The sequence below is a fragment of the Chinchilla lanigera genome, unplaced genomic scaffold, assembly GCF_000276665.1.
Source record: "Chinchilla lanigera isolate Chin_1 unplaced genomic scaffold, ChiLan1.0 scaffold00055, whole genome shotgun sequence".
Classification (NCBI taxonomy): domain Eukaryota; kingdom Metazoa; phylum Chordata; class Mammalia; order Rodentia; family Chinchillidae; genus Chinchilla; species Chinchilla lanigera.
Window position 1 is genome coordinate 3210304 of NW_004955456.1, and position 17243 is coordinate 3227546.

Below are 17243 nucleotides of genomic sequence, written 5' to 3' on the forward strand. Positions count from 1 at the left end.
CTCAATTCTGTTGCTTCCCTTGCCTTGGCCTCTTACCCCTTTTCTTGTTTGTTGGTTGGTTGGTTGGTTTCAGGGATTTTTGAGGCAGGTTCTCACTCTGTAGTTCAGGCTGACCTTCTACTCACCGTGTAGCCCAGGCTGGCCCCAAAACATGCAGTGATCCCGCTGCCTCAGCCTCCTGAGTGCTGGGATGACGGGCGTGCGCCACCACGTTTTGCCTCTTTGTGTCCAAGTGGTTGCATGGTGCTCTCCAGTCACCTTGGTAGCAACTGGAAAAGCGCGCTTAAGGATTCATCTGCATATTCAGCTTATGATGAAAAATACCCCAGCTCTTCTCCAGGGGGCGCTGTCAGCTCCAATGCTGAGGCTGAGCACAGAGCTCCTGGCGCTGACCCCAACTTTCCTTCTGGGCCCCGCTCTCTTTGCAGCAAGATCGGGGGCGAATGTGACCTTGGTGTTTTGAGACTCTGACTTCCTGGTCCCCCGAGCACACACCGTCTTAGTCCCGTGACCGTTTACTTCTCCGTAAAGGTCACAGCCAACAGGTCGCAGAAGCAGTTTCATAACTGGACAAGATGTTTGTCAGTCACATGCCGGACGTGGGACGGATATCCAGAGGGTGCGGAGAGCTTACAACTCCGCAGAATCTACAGAAAACCAACCGTAAAAACACGAGCAAAGATGTGAGCAGGCATTTCTGCAAATAAACACAGGACAGCGGCATAGGAAAGGGTCGGCGTCGCTGGCGATCACCAGGAAAAGGCCGGGCTGACCAGCCCTCACACCGCCAGGAAGCCTGCAGTCAGAAAGCCCAAGCAAACCAAGGAAACCAGAGAACCAGTGTCCGCGGCTGCAGCGCGAGGACGCTTGAATAAAACAGACGGTGGCCATGGAGGACGCGTCATGGTCCCCAGAGCAGACTCAATCAGCTAGTGAAGGGCTTCAGCTGAAAAACCAGCGGATCCCTTTCTACAGTACAGTAAACCTCAGCTCACACATGCTCCTATTTGCAAACAGTTCCATCCACAAACAAAAGCATTCCTCAATGAAAAGACGTAGATTGGTTAAAAAATGAATGGGAGAAAGAGAAACCAAGAGTGGGTGCGTGCAGGCTGACTGCTCCATGGCCAGTAGGTGAGCCGTCCCTGGGGAGTGTGTCCAGGGTCGAGGCAGGACGGGCCCGGCAGCCTCTCGGAACGCGGCACTGCGGTCCGAGGAACCATTCACTGCTCAGACACGGGCAGAGGATCGCTCCCCAGGCTCTGCTCCTGATGAGAGGCTGATAAAAAATCTGAACGCGAGCTGGCAGGCTGCTGAGGGCTTGTGCTCAGGAAGCACCGGCCGGGGGACTCCCTAGGTCCTTGCTCCTCTGGGTGTGGAAGTGCAGGCCGTCGCAGCGAATTTCCTGTGCAGGGTCATCCTTTCAGCTCCACATCGCAAGTGTTGCCGTCACGGAGGAGTGTGAAGGAGGGTCATAGAGCTGGTGTTGGGGCGTGGAAGACAAACAGGTAGACAAATCATGAAATAGAAAACGTGAATGAGCACTAAGGAGCAGGAGGAGAAGAAGCTACAGGTGGGATTAACAGTGATGAAAGAGGGCAGCAAAGCGGGGCGTGGTGCCGCCCACCTGTAATCCCAGCACTCGGGAGGCTGAGGCAGGAGGATCACTGTGAGTTCAAGGCCAGCCTGCACTACATAACTGCGTAGTGAGAATCTCTGTCAAAAAAAAAAGAAAAGGAAAGAAAGAATGAAAGGAAGGAAGGAAGGAAGGAAGGAAGGAAGGAAGGAAGGAAGGAAGGAAGAAAAAAAGCATTCTGAAGTTGGAGAAATCCCTGTGCCAAGGGCTAATGCTTAGAAATGTGCACCTGGCCACCTGAGAAAAGCAAGTGCCAGGCAAAGAAAGCCACTGTACAAAGCTTAACATCAAGCCACACTGGGGTTCATGCACGGGCAAAGTAGGAGAGCACCTTAGGGCCATGCTGAGCCTTGCTCAGTAGACTCACGGGTTCCCCGGAGATGAACTTGGGAACCAAGGTTGTCACCAGGTGATTTGCCTGGCAAATGGATCCCTCAGTCAATGCCTGGTGTGAAACTCCCGATCAGTAGAGGGAAAAGAACTGAGCAGACATGTCTCAAAGAAAAAGTACAATGGCCAAAAATACACAAGCAAAAATACACCTGTAGCCATTAGGGAAATGACACGGTATCTCCACTGAGATTCCGTCCCTCCCCAGTCAGAATGGCTGGCATCCAGAATACAAAACATAATAAATGCTGGCGAGGTTTGCGGGAGAAAGAGAGCCCTCTGCATGTCTGTGGGGGTGTAACTGAGATCAGCCACTTTGGAAAGTGGAACTTTAGAACCGCATTTCTGGAGGTTCCTCAAAAAAATAAAAGCGGAACTACTGTTTGACCCAGCTGTTGCACTCTTAGTATATACCCACAGCAATCCAAGTCAGTGTGGTGTAGGGATGCCCACTATCCTAGTTACCTTTCTCTCACTGAGACAAAATACCTGACACTCCAAGTTAAAGGAGGAAAGGTTTATTTAGCTCACAGTTTGTGGAGGTTTTAGTCCGTAATCAGCTGGCTCCAAGGCGGGGTGGCGTGGCTGAGGGGGCAACAGTTTACTTTGGCAGAAGGCAGCAAAAGCAGCAAGAGTAGAAAGGGAGAGAGCAAGCCCCTTTTCCTCCCTTACATTGTAAGCAGGCTACCAGCCTTCAGGTGGGTACAGCACCCACACCATCTCTGCACCCTCCTCTTGCACAGGCTCAGGATGTTTACACAGCGAGGAACCTGGCCCCCTGCTGAGTCACTTAGTCAAACGTCTTAACTTCTCAAGGTAACACAATGAATCAACTATTATAACATCCTGGAGTGTGAACATCAGCCCTAGAGCATGTCCTTTACACCCTAGGATGCAGAAGTGCTGAGTTACTTAAGTTTCTACGCTTCTCCAGTTGAGACAATGCACCAACCTTCACGCCTGCATAACTGTGACTATTGCAGCATGATATATGCAGGAGCCAAAGTACAGAGCAGCTCAGGCGTCTATCAGCAGATGAAGGGATAAAAAACGTGGTGTGTTTACACAATGGAGTATTATTTCACCACGAAAGGCCACTGTTTTGTCATTTGCAGAAAAAAAGAGTGGATCATCACGTTCGGCAAAGTCAGTCAGACTCAGAGACGGGTATCATGTGTGCTCACTGCGTGGAACCTACAGAGACGACAAGAAGCTGGAAGGGGATGTTACTTGACAAGAGGAAGGGAAGGAGCGGGGGTGCAGGGCGGGCAGTGGGGCCTGAATGTGATCGCAACACACGGTGCACCCCAAGCCCCCTAAATGTAGCACTGGGGGACCTGTGGGACAAACGGGGTGATAGAAGCGGGGAACAACTAAAGTGTGCTTTGTGTGTGCACAGATCTGCCTAAAGGAAACCCGTTCATCTGTGGAGCTAGACGGCGCTCATAAAAAATGTAAGGGGAAAACGCAAACAGCAAAATAGTCAGCCAGCCAGTCACCAGAGAACCGCCAGTACTGTCAGCTCACAGGAACGGTGTGGAGTTCTGGCCAGGCTTTTCCTCGTGATCGTTTACATTTCCTCCTAAGTGTGAGATTTTGTTATGAAGACAGTGCTGTGTTGAATGCTCCTTGTGGAACGCATGCTGGGTTTGGAACCCAGAAGAACCAGCTGGTGGACCCTCATGGTGCCGAAGAGAGCCGGGGCACGGGGACTTCTCGGCCGACACACCTTTGACAAATGCCACTGGGACAGAGGTCAGCCTCGGGATCTTGGAGGCGCTAAAAGAGCCCCCCCCACTCCGGATGGGGACCCTGGTTCGTGGCAGATGCAGATCTCCGTCGGACTTCCTGCTGGCACCCCTACGGCACGGCAGGAGCAGGTCTCCTCCACAGCCCGGGGCTGAGTTTTGCGTCTTTCCCAGCCGTGTTGCGTGGTGGCCACGTTTTCCAGCCCCTCACTGGACGCGCTGAGCAGGTCTGCTGGGATAACCGAGGAACTCATCCCCTGCCCGCACAGACCTTGGTGTCTCGTTTGTCCTGCAACTTAACGGGGCAGTGACTTAGTGTGCGGACTCAGATCACAGGGAATTGTCTCCACCTGATCACAGACCCTTGCTCACTTTGAGACGGTGAATACAAAATTAGGCAACCCTAGGTTATGTGGGGAGCACCAGGCTTAGTTCCAGCAAACACAAGTTTGTTTCCTATTTCTAGTTAACTAAAACACGTCTCATAAACGGAAAAAGTGCTGAGAATGGCAAAGAGCACATTTCTGGTTTGGAAGAGAAATTACTCCAAATAATATCGAAAGGGACCAAATTCTTTAGAAAGGACTCATTCAGCTGCAGAAAAAATATGTTTTTCAAGACTATTGTTTTGGTAGACATAATAACAGCAAACGAGGCACAATGTTCTTTTTAGGGTGTGTGTGTGTGTGTGTGTGTGTGTGTGTGTGTGTGTGTGTGTGTGTGTTCTATTCAGCCTTCTATATTTGCCAAGGAACAAAACAGTAAGAACTACTTTAGCAATTTTAACCCATGGAATTGGGTGACAGTAAAAATTTCCTGTCACTAAAAACTTTTTGACAACAAATGTTTGCTAAGAGAGGATAGACCATTATTGGATAGAAATGAGACAAAATTCCAAGCCTGGTTTCCCCACAGGAACTTTACAAACAATAGCACTGGTCATTCACAGAAGCTGTTACAGTTCCTCGTACAGTTCTAATAGTAAATAGAATAATTAGGCCTGATTAAAGGCACATCATTTATGGGGCTCGTACTTTACTTCCTTCACATATATTGTGTCATTTTTTACTTGACACATCTTCTCAAGTCCAGAATACTGCTGGAATCCAGTACCTACGATGAACAGGGCTTGTGCTGAAGGCCAGGTGTCACACTCACCCGGGTGGGTGTCTGCTCCCTGGCGCCAGGGTCCCGGCCCCTCCCAAGGAAGGCCCTGTGCAGAGTGCACCTTGAAGCCCTGACCTGGTCTTCAGCACTTCCAGAGGAACAATGAGAGTCTCTCTTCTCTCACATCTTGAGGGAGAACTGGCGTCCTGAGCCATTCACTTTTGCTCCAAGCTGTGTTCTTATTTTCAGTTTGGTGGGTGCGTCCATGAGGAGCATAATGCTGAGGGGATTATCGAGGGAGCACCTGCAGCTGCCCGCAGGGCTCTGTTGCTCTCTTCCAGTCAGATGTGGCTAAGAGCCAGGAACCTGTGCAGGACCAGCCCGGACGACACTGACCACTGCGTGTATCCATTACCTAGTGCTTGCTTCCTCAGGCAAGGCTCCTGCGGAGAGGTTACAATCAGATAACAGAAAAGGCACACAGGAAAAAGGTCCCTCCACAGGACCTAAAGAGCAAGAGACTTCAGCCCTTAGTCAGACGGTGGCCCCTGGAAGCATGGGTAGAAACTCCCAAGAGATCTGTGTGCACAGACGGACACTGCATTGCACACCCGGGTAATCAGGACTAAGAAGAAGTGTAGGGGACGCTGGGCTCCACGTGCTGAGCTCCTTGCTTATCGGAGTCACTGCTGGACATCCAGTCAGGTTAACACATAGGTTTAAATTTCACGGTAATGATGCCATAGATATGTAAACGCCCCATGCCTTAGGAATTCTCTGTCATCTTTGATTGCAATATTTTTCTTTAAAGGAAAAGAAACCCACAGAACATAGGAAAGAAACAATACGAATGATACAAGTTTCAGAACAAAATGCTAGGGATTAACAGTGGTTATTATATTACATATTATTATCTTCACTGAAGTGGGTCAGATTACCAGATGTAAGAATGTAAGACTGATCATGTGTAATAGATACTAAGAAAGGGATAGAAATTGCTCAAAAGAAGAAACAACTGGGATGAGGGAAAAGAGAGAAAGAAAGAAGGAAGGGAAAATATATATGTATATAGAAGGATACGATATACTATGTATATACAGTGAGAAAATCTGATACTTACAGGTTTCCTTCATTGCAAACTAAATAACTCCTCACACCAGTCTTGTAATGCAGATCTCATGATGATAAACTCCCTTGGCTTTTTTCTTTTTGCTGTGGTGAGATTTTTCTTTCTTCTTCATTTTAATTGATAAGCAATTGTGCGTATTTATGGGTACAGTGTGATATCTGAAACACTACGGAAATGGTCCAACAAGCCAGTTAACATATTCTTCACCTCACCACTTTATCATGTTTTTATGGAAAGAAGACTAAAAACCTGTTCTCTGAGTAATCTGAGACTACATAATGTATTGCAGTGTTATTAACTGGTCACCACGCACTACGACTGAGAAAACCTATTCTTCCCATTTAACTGCAACTAGGTGCCCTTTGATCAGCATCTTCCCTCTGCCCACCCTCTTCCCACCCGTCAGGTCTGTATCGCCGTCACGCTCTAGTTTTTATTTTTCTTGTTGGCTTTTGCAGTACTGGAGATTGAGCTGAGGCCCTTGCACATGCTACACAAGTGCTCCACCATGGAGCTATTTCCCCAACCCTTTTTAATTTATTCTTTGAAACAAGGTCTCACTAATTTTCCCACAGTGGCCCCAAACTTTTGATCCTTCTGCCTCAGCCTCCAGAGTAGATGGAGTTAGAGGAGTGTCTCTACATCTGACCTGCACCCTGTTCCCACAAGATCTGCGTGGTTAGGGTCTACACGTAGTGAGATCACAGAAGGCCTGTCTTGCTATTCCTGGCTTGTTTCACTTAGAATGATGGCCTTAAGTTCTATCCATGTTATTGGGGAGTATGTAATTTCCTTCATTTGTCAAGGTTATATAATATTCCACTGCATATGTATATAGGACAATTTTTTATACCATTCACCCATTGACAGACATGTAGACTGTCTCCACAGCTTGTCCACTAAGAGTCATGCAGAGATGAATAAGAGCGTGTAGACATCTCTTCACCATGCTGATTTCTCTTCCTTTGGGATCCAGCGTTGGAACGACTGGGTCATATAGTAATTCTACTTTCAGTTTAGTTTTTTATGAACTTCCATGCCATTTCCTGAAGTTAATTTATATTCCTTCCAGCAGTGTACAGAGTTCCCATTCTTTTGTGTTCTCCCCAACACTTGTTATCATTCACCTTTTGGGAGACGACCGTTGGGACAGGTGTGCCGAGCTATCCTGTGGTGGTAGCTGCATTTCCCTGGGGTCTGCGGTGTTGCCCAGATGTGTGGACCTGCTGGTCATTACGTCTTCTTCTGAGTCATTTGCCCCTTGCTGAGCTGGGTGGTTTTCTTCCTGCTGCACCATTTGAGTTTCTTTTGCATGTCGTATAGTATTCCGTTATCAGACTGGGGTTTGCACTAAGTTGTCCCAATCCACGGTTTCCCCTTTGCTCTCTGTTGTTTCCTTTGCTGGAGGAAGCTTTTCAGTTCATGCAATCCATTAGTCCCTTCTTGCTTTAGTAAGTTTATTCAAGGAGGGGAAAGATCTGCACACTGAAACTACAGAACACTGGTGCCAGCGGTTGCAGAAGACACAATGGGAAGATAAGCAATGTTCGTGCATTGAGAGAACTGATATTCTTTTGAATTTCCATGTTAGTCAAAAAAAGCTACAAATTCAGTGAGGTCTTCACCAAAATTTCAGGGTCCTTGTAGGCAAAGCAGTTTTCATTTTCAGCCATGAGACCCACCAAGTGCCAGCAACTCCCTTTAGGAGCTGAGGATTTCGCTCTTAGCCTGTTGGTCACTTTCTCATCTCTGAGACACAGTACCGACACCCTCAGCTGAAAGCAGTCAAGGTTGACGTGGGCTCACGGTTACAGAGGTGTCGGTTCATAGTGGCTCCAGGGCAGGCGTGGCGTGACGTGGCAGGGGGTCTGGCAGAGGAAGAGAGCTGCTCCGGCCATGGCGGTCAGGAATCGAAGTGGAGAGAGAAGCCAGATCCTTCCGGGCCCCACCCAAGTGACCAGCTCTTCCAACCAGACCCCCCCTCCCACAGCTCTACACCTTCGTGCCGGTCACCTTCCAGGTCCATCCTGGGAGCGCTTGGACTTTAGGGGGACAGCAGATATAAACCAGGGCAGTGTTTGAGCAGAGCTGGCTCTCCGCTCTAGGTGGGACATGCCTGCCCCACACGACAGCCTTCTGTCCCATACACAGAGACATGGGGTTGCAGTGCAAGGTGGGATAGGCACGTGGCAGATGTCAAGGCCAGCTGCTCCGGGACCCAGGCCTGCAGGGACAGGAGAGCCAGCGTGCACTAGGCCGGGCGAGCTGCCACCTGCCCCTCCTGCACTGTTCTCTGACGTCAAATCTCGGCGGCTTTTCTCCTTTTGTATCAATTAAAGGCGTGCTCTCACTTTTTCTCTCACGCTGTGGGGAAGTTTACCAGGTGTGTAGATTTACCTGGAGTCCGTGAAAAAGACAAGGTCCCACGCATGAACATCACCGTGTCACTTCTGGGCCACGCTTGGGAAGCGCACTGGCCTCACATTGCTGTTTCCACCGTCTGCCTCCGAGGACTCAGGGTGCGGACTGGCCCTGGCAGCCTCTCTTGTAGGACCCGCGCCATGTGGACCCCGCCCCCGGGTCCTGTGTTCCCCAGGCACATCTCGCCCTGACAGAGCCCCTGACCCTGCCATGTCCCTCTTGTGCTCCCCAGGTGTCTCTGGGCTCGCAGGCTGACTTGCAGAGGAAGAAGCGGCGGGCACCAGCACCTCCTCCCCCACAGCCGCCGCCGCCCAGCCCCCTGGTCCCCAACCGCAGGGAGGACAAGGAGGAGAACCGGAAGAGCACCATGGGTGAGTGCCGGGCTCGCTGCCGCATGCCTCGGGTGCCTGCTGCGCAGAATGTTAGCACTTACACTAACCTGCTCGCAGGGTCGGCTGTGCTGAGCGAGGACGTCGGGAGCAGGGAGCTGCGAGTTCACTTCCTGTCCTACTAGCAGTGTCTCACAGGCGTCATGAGGGTGGGTGGTGCGCGGCGTGCGGAAGCGGGGACAGGAGACAGGAGGAGGGTGAATGTGTGACCGCGTGACATGTGTCTCAGATGGGAAAAAGGCAAATTCCTAAGGTGGCATCCCTGGAAGGCTGTTGTGACAGGCAGCTGGCATCTGAAAACCACCTCAGGTCCCAGGTGGGTCATGCGGGGTGAGCGTCCATAATCTGAGAGACCCGAAACCTTTTGAGCACCATCATGATGCCTCCAGTAGAAAATCCCACGTCGGGAAACTTGGTTTCATGCACAGAACTATTAAGCCAGTACAGAAGTGACCCTCGGGTCCAGCTGCGGTGTGCGTGAGACCTGAGTGAGTCTCACACGTGCACCTGGGCCCAGTCCCCAAGATGCGGATGCACGCAGGTGTCCCAGACGCTGCTCAGCTCTCCTTGGGTGTGGAAGAGTAGCAGCAATCAGCTCACACACCGAATTGTGAACCCGAAAGATTAGTGTGCCGAACAGAGGTTCCTTTTAACTCAGCAGGGCTGTTTAGAGGGCTTTATGGCAGAGTTTTCAGCCCAGCCGGTGTGCAGTCACGCCTGCCAGCGAAATTACAACTGGGCAGGCTCCCACGCTGGCCCGACGGCAAGCGCTCCGTGCGTGGTGTCCAACCAGGAGAGTGAATGGGTGAGGCGCAGGTGGGCGTGGGCCTGAGGGCGGATCAGATCCCATTTGGTGTCGGTGTTGCTGTCGCTGGGTTTGGCACTATGTTAGGTGCGTGAATTTGGGGAAGACCGAGTGTGAGTGTAGCGTTGGGCGTGGCTGGATGTGGTGCTGGCTGTGGGGGGCTTCGCTGCTGAATGTGCCCGGGTTTGGCGTTAGGTTTGGAGTTTCGTGCGGCTGGATTTGGTGTTGGGCACGGCTGGGTCCGGCGCTGGATGTGTGCTGCGGTGTCGTGTGCTGTGCGGCTGGCTTCGTGCTGATCGCGGCTGGGTGCGAAGGTGGGCTCGCCTGAGCCTGGTGCGTGGGCAGAGAAGCAGCCCGCCTGCCGCTGGCAGCCGGGAATCTTGGCCTAACCTGAAGCCGCTCCCCATTGATTCCACATAGGTGTTGGACGGCAGGTGCCACAGAAGCCCCCCAGAGGCACTGCTCGGGGCCCGCCCCAGTTAGTGCTGCCCCCGCCCCCGCCCTACCCTCCTCCTGACCCAGACGAGGCGGAGCCCCTCAGCTCTCCCGGGGAAGGTGCTGGTCCCGAGGCCTCCGACCTGAGACCCAAACGTAGGTGCCGCGCATCCCCCTGTGTGTGCTGTCAGCCTCCCCGGTCGTGGCTGGTGCGGGCTGGACCTCCAGCCTCCTGTCGCTGTCTGTGGCCCCTGCGCCTCCTTCCTGGCCTTCCCCTCCCCATGCTCAGTGCAGTGAGCCCGGCTTCCCAGGGCGTGCGCCCCCTGCAGGCAGTCCCAGGGTCGGCTCCACCAGGACCGCAGCCGTCCGGAGAGGCCTCGGCTGGCGCGGCGTCTGCTGGGTGGAGACAGTTCAGGCGCTGCCCTCTGCGGAGAGGCGCCTGCAGGACCTCTGCGGGCTGTGGCAGCGCCCGGCTGAGCTGCTTTAAGACCTGCAGGCAGGCGCGTGGGGAAGCTGAGGAACCGCAAGGAGAAGCGGTCTGCTGTGCCCCTGGCAGTGGGCAGAGGTACAGTGCTGTTTGCCTCTGTTCCTCCGCCCAGCTGCGTCGTGGCGGGGTGGCGCTGGCCTCACAGTCCCCGGGGATTTCCTTCCTTTGGACTTTAGTGGGGACTCTGCACAGCACCCCCAGCCCAGCTGGTCAGCACTTCATACGTTCAGCCGTGTTTACTCCAAGGCCGTGGCCCTTTCTGCGGTCCGTGCTGACCCCTTCCGTCATCTCAGCCTGGCAGGGTGGCTTCTCCTACACTGAGCTGAGCTGCGCGCTGGACTGCGTGCTCCTGCGGGGGCTGCACCGCGCACGGCAGCCCGGCAACGGCGATGGAGAGCCATTTGCGCCCTGCTGGGGAGTTCGTGCTCTTCTGCAGCTGTGCCGTCTCTCCTTTTTCTGTTCCTTGGAAAAGCTGGAGTGGCTGTCCCGGCTTCTGGGTGGAGAAGGTGGCTGTCGGGGCACTGGCCCACTTTCTCCAGGCAGAGCAGTTGTGTTCGTTCATCGTGGAACACGTTCCCCGTGGGTGTGGGAGCCCCTCTGTGCCCACGCAGCACGCAGAGAGAGAGGTCTGGTTCCTGGGGTATCTCAGCAACAGCAAGAGAGCAAAGTAGTGCTGGGGACGCTGTGTGTTCCACTTATGAGACTTGGGAACGCTGGACCCCCTTAAAACTACTTCAGCTGTAGAAAGCCTAATTTCCTGTCTTTCGGGGTGGGTAAACACAGTGCAGCTCTTAGAGGCAGCTTGGGGTACGTGGCCGAGGATGGGCCCTTGCTGGCTGCCCTCACCTTGGGTTGTGCGGAGGTCCCACTAGCAAGGTCCGAGCTCCCGGCTTCTTCGAGTTCAGGACAGCCTGCAGACTGGGTTTCTGAGTGCTTCCCTTGCATGTGCAAGAAGGATGATGACCCTGTGCCCCTCGCAGAGCCGTGGGACGAAGGTCACCTGCCCTGGGTTCTGCAACTGTGTGGGGTTTCTTTGCATAATGAATGATTTTCTGCTCTGTTCTTTAATCTTTTAGCTTCTTATTAATAGGCTTGCACACTGACCTTCAGATACCTAACCATGTGCAGAAGTGTTTTATATGCACGGCTAACCCCGTAGAAGTGTGTGTATCCGGCCCTTGCCCCCATAACTCTAACCGACTTGCTTCCCCTAATACTTGGTTATAGTTGAAATTTCACTGTGAACCACAATAACAAGCCTGTCTCATTAGCTGCATTGAACTGTCTGTTCACAAGATTTATGGGAGTTTATAATTAGGCTATTAAGTTATTAATTACTTATTCCAATTAGAAGACCATGGGAATTCAAAGATCAGTGTATATGGAGCTCAAATTGCACGTTGTCAATTTGCTTTACATTCTTAAAACTGAACTATCCCATGACTGGACACATTTTCTTACCTACTGTCCAGTACCAAGACGGAGTGAGTAAATCTTCCCTTGGTTATGCTCTCCGTGGGGAATTGGCAGAGGACTGCAAAGGTGTGGAGAAAAGATGTCATTTTCTCCTGTCCTCAGCACCAGCAATGGCAAGCGTTACATTACCTCCAGCTGAAAGGCCCTGAATTTGTGAGCAAGCGTCCATTTCCAAAATCTTTAGGAGAATTCTACACTAGGGAAATAAGACTGGAAAACAGAATTCCCATCTTGAATTAGAAGGTGATAGATTGATGTGAAACTAATAATGGTAGCAGTTATTCACTCGTTTGGCAAAGACCCTGCAGAAGCAGAGACCTGGGAAGATCACAGTTAGGGCCACACCGTGGCAGAGTCTGTAACCCAAGTCTGCCCTCTGGTACCCAGTGCCTGATGTGGGTCCTGGCTCCGGAGCAGCCAGGGATGTCTGAGCAGAGGCAAAACTGGAGGAGACAGGAGTTTGGCAGGGGCCCTTCGACCCAGACCTCGGCAGTCAGCTAGTGTGTGCCTACTCTACAACCTAAGCCCGCGGTAAAAAACTTGCAACATTTTCCTGTTTCAAAACAGAGCAGTTAACTGTGAAGCTTGAGACACGGGCACAATTCTGGGAATCTGGTGTGTCCTGGGGAGTGTCCTAGAAGCCCCGCAGGTGCGTGGAGAGCAGATCCAGCCCGTGGAAGAGCCCTGCCCCGTGGGTGTCTCTGTCCTCTTTCCTGCCCGTGGGCAGAGAGCCGCTACGCAGCTGCTCCTGCTGGCCTGGGAAAGACACACGTCCGGGAAAACAGGAAGCGGCTGTGAGCAGGCGGCTCTTTCTATAAAATAGCAGGAAATTGAGTGGGACCAGAGTCTGTCCCCACTCAGAAGGACATGAGAAAAAGTGCAGCTGAATGTGTAGCCAGATATTTTTATGTCTTGAAAACCGTCACCTCCACCTAGCATAGGCTGCAGGTTGGTGCTGCTTAGAAGAGAAGCCAGGAGAATCACAATCAACCTATGTATAGCGGGGGCGGAGACCAGAACTTGTTTCTTTTTGCTGATTACTTCTCAGCCCTTCACTGACCGGATGCTGACTCGAGAGAGAATTAAAGATCTCAGTGACAGCTCACTGGAACAGACTGGGGCTATGCCAGTGACGAAAGCGAGGTGTTAAAATTTCAGTAATTTTGCAAGCCAACTGTTAAACAAAACCATTACAGAAAAGGCAGTTATAAAACTTACAGTTAAATAAGTAATATTAAAAACAAAGCCAGCAACTACTAAAAGTTCATCACTTCCTAATTATTTTACGTTTTATCACGTCCCTGTACCTGACATTATCTGTATAACTCCATGCTCTGTATCAGTGAAAATCCTTTGTAACCGTGTACTCCTGTTACATAGTATCACCGTACTATCTTCAGGGACTGACATCCATAGCTAGAAATCAGTCATGAAGTATGTACAGTATGGTAATTGGCGAAGTTTACGAAGCAAAGCTAAAGGTATTGTTTTTAATTGTCTATATATAAAAGAGCATTTGGAAAGTGCTAATGATGCAAATTAACTATATTTCAAACATGTCATATTTGTAGCCAGTGCAGTATGAATAACTGAAGAACTGTTCTTCCATTTATCAAAAGCCAATTATCGATTCCCCCAAAGTCTTCACAAGATTAACCAGTGAGTAAGGTACTGATACGCGTCCTCCTGGTCCTGTTTCATCTTATTCATTATCATAAACTGAACTGGCAATCTACATTCAAGCCAAAGCTACTCTTGCTGGCCAGTAGTAATAACAGGCTCTCTACAGGTTCAAGAATCTGGCAAAAGTTAGTGAAAGCATTCTGTGGGAATCACTGATTGAACAGTATATAATTTATAAAAATAAGATTGTATATTTTCTTATTACTTATAATTTTGTGCTTCCTGTCTTTTACATCAGTAAAACTTACACCTTCTATTTCAACCGTTTGTTTCCAGAGTGCTGGGTCCTGTTTACCAGCATATCACTGCAAAGGAGTAACAAACATACACAGAAACATTGAAAAGCAGGATTGTTTAGTCAAACGGAGGACAAGTGTGTCTTTGATTTCCTAAGTCAATCGAGCATTAAAATGACACAAATCATTACTCCTGGTGTCTGTATCTCTAGAAGTTTTAATTGACCATGTAAAGTCAAGTTAGGCATACAAATCTTTTACTTATTTATTCATTTACTTCTTTTAATTTATTTAATTTTGAGAAATTTTTTTCTGGGTTCATGTAAATTTAAGTCTTCCCAGAAATGAGGCATGGGCATCTTGGTTATTTTTTTCAATGGTTCCAAATTTTTGTTAAGCACCAGTACTTCACTCACTAGTTGAGAAGTAAATAGGGCCTATGTACCCAGCATTCCTCGACTGACAATAATCTGCTGTGTCTCTGGGTCTGGATGTGATGGTGCAGATGCAGGGAACCCCTTCCCTATGTTAATTCTTCTCCCTCAAGGGAGTCAGGGACTCAGCTACCTCCATGTCCTCTCGCCTCACAACAGTATCCTGGTTTGCATCAGAAATTATAGCTCAAGATACAAGGAAATGCAAAACTAAAGAATCAAGAATTTGTTTTCTCAATAGCAATTTAAAATCTAGGATAGGAGGTAGACATGGTTGAATAGAATATGTTTAAAATTCTGTATCAGAATGAAAGGAAAATAAGTGTCCAGAGTCTTAGGTCAGGAGTTTACGTATTTCAGGGGCCAAGCCACACCAGAAAAAGTCGCAGGACTTGAGAGGACTGCGCTCCTTAAAACCTGGGTCTCCACCTCCTTAAACAATCTATCCCCACCTCCTTAAACAATCGGCACCCCTGAATGGATGCTAGGACCCTGCCTGTACCCCAGCAGCGAGGCAGGGCCCATGACCTGAAGTTGAGGGCGTCGTGAAGCCACACTTCCTGCTTCCCCTTGGAGTTCTGCCGGTAACACAGACTTCATCTCCGGAGGGAAATAGGGATTTTTACCCACCAGCCAAGGGATGACCCTGCTTGTAAGAACTTTGAAGTTTCATGTCACATCCAAAGATCTTGATCTGAAAGCCTTACAGGCTGTCCAGGGAGGATTATGACACAGAGCAGGAGGTAGAATTCCCCATGTTGGGTCCACAGACCCTCTTCCCAACAGGTCTAGAACCCGAGGAAAAGCAGGTGGGGGGCTAGGGCGTGTGACGTGGCCACACCCACTCCCTGTGGCCTGCGACCCTCAGGTGCTGCGAATGAGGACAGTGCGGGCCACACCCTGCCCTGTGCTCACGGTCTGCGTCTGTCTCCTCCGCAGTGTACTGCTGCGCCTCCTTCCCCACCCACGGCAAGCGCCTCTGACGGACGGACTCCTCCTGACCCAGCCTCCCTTGGGCTCCGCTGTCCTGCTCTGATGCTGCTGTCCTTCTCCATCTTTCGGGATAAAAGGGCTCATTTCTACCAATTTCTGCCCCTTGGAATTTACATATAAATGCACACTTTGCAGAGATCTGTTCGAGGCTCGTGTTTCTTTCTAGGCAGCAAAGACACTTTATGTAAATTCTGGGTAGGTAATATTGACCTGTCCAGCCTTCTCTGACCTGTGGATCTGTTCCAGCGAAGAACAGGACTTCACTATAAATCATGGCAAACTCAGTTTTCTTACTGTCTTTTCTGTTCATGAATGCAGTCTGCATTTGCCCCGTGTGTGCTGTGGTAGAGCTGGGACACTCTCTCCACCTGGTGAAACTAGCGTGAAACACATGAACCCTAAACAGACCTGCAGGACCTTCTGACAGCCACCCGCTGAGACAGGTGCACAGCCCAAGTCCTCGGTGTGTTCAGGTTTCCCTGCCCCTGGTACTCCGCCTCCGGGCAGGCTACAAAAAGTAAAAAGAAGAGAAAAGGATGCATTTCACTTCTGTTCATTCTTCCTTCACTTACTCACCAGACACTGACAGAGTCCTTATTGATGCTAGGAGGGTTCCAACTTAGGCAGGCAGTAGGAACAAGCAGCAGCTGGGTAGTTACTTACCCGTGCCTCCACGCCCCTGTGGAAAGAAGTACTGCTGGATCCACTTGCTAAGCGCCAGTCCAGAGGCTTGCGCAGGGTTAAATGTGCCCGCAGCACCACCACCCCTCTGTGCAAGAGCTGCCCGCTGTCCTCCGCTCCGTGATCCTTACGGTTGGAGACAAGAGGCCTTGATGAGCTGCTCACCCCAGAGCCCCGGACTCCCCGAGGAGGTGCAGACGGTCGTAGGGGGAGACCCGGGGCTCAGCAAATACAACGAGTAGCTTTCCTTGGCCGTGATTAACGCCCATGGTGGCACACAGACCCTGGAAGTGGAGCAGATTCTCTTGTTTTGCTCTGAAAGATTTTTTTGAAACATTACTGCTTAGTAAGAAAAAAAGAATCGATTGGTATTTTTAATTTGCGGGATTGTTGTCTGGTTGATCACAAGGGAAAGATCAGTTGCCTTAGGCAGGAATGGCCACCGCTGATACTGGCATGGATAATACATACGAGCCAGAGCTGCATGTAGCCAGTGCAGCGCTATGTGTTGCTAGGAAACCAGTAAGTCACAGAAACGACTCACAAGGAACAAGTTAGAAAGCCTCTGTCTCTCTCTCTCTCTCTGCCTCTGTCTCTGTCTGTCTCTGTCTCTGTCTCTCTCATTGAAATAAAGGACTTTTTTCTGACAAGTAGCAATCATTTGACCCCGCATTAGTAAGTGGCAAAAACTTCAACAAGGTAGTGTTTACCTAAATGTTGGAGAAAGCATCAGGATTTGTGAGCTAGACAGGAAAGACTGCGGAAGACTGTAGGCAGTTACGGCAATAAGCATTTATGGGAGCAGTAACTACCATGCAGACTTGGGAGGACGGCAGCGCCAAGGCCCAAGGCGAGGACACGGGAGGGGGTTCTACTCACACAACTATTGGTCAGAGAAGCAGAAAGTACAGTGCCAAAAATGTATCGAATTCTATCAGAAACAGAGGCCACAGATATGGGAGAGACCAAATTCAACATAGCCTGATCCGTGTACGTAACAGACAGCTTTGACTGTGGAGAGACCAAATTCAACAGAGCCTGATCCGTGTACGTAACAGACAGCGTTTGACTGAGGCCCCCACTGACTTGATCGTGAAGGTCACTGAGAGCCGGATGGCGGGTCTTTGACAACACCTGGGTTATCTCTGTGACGGGCCGCTCCAGGGCCTGATGTGCAACATTCCAAGCACATT

The 17243-nt window shown here is 50.5% G+C and overlaps 1 protein-coding gene across 1 annotated transcript in view; it reads left to right on the forward strand.

Annotated features, from left to right (window-relative positions):
* LOC102025542 (protein cordon-bleu) overlaps window positions 1–15653 on the forward strand; it is a 94928-nt gene extending 79275 nt beyond the window's left edge. Inside the window, exons 7-8 of the mRNA XM_013520574.1 lie at window positions 8664–8802; window positions 15316–15653. Of these exons, the coding sequence (XP_013376028.1) occupies window positions 8664–8802; window positions 15316–15359 (183 nt within the window). The 3' untranslated portion in view covers window positions 15360–15653. The remainder of the gene's footprint in view (window positions 1–8663; window positions 8803–15315) is intronic.
* Window positions 15654–17243: the final 1590 nt, after the last annotated feature.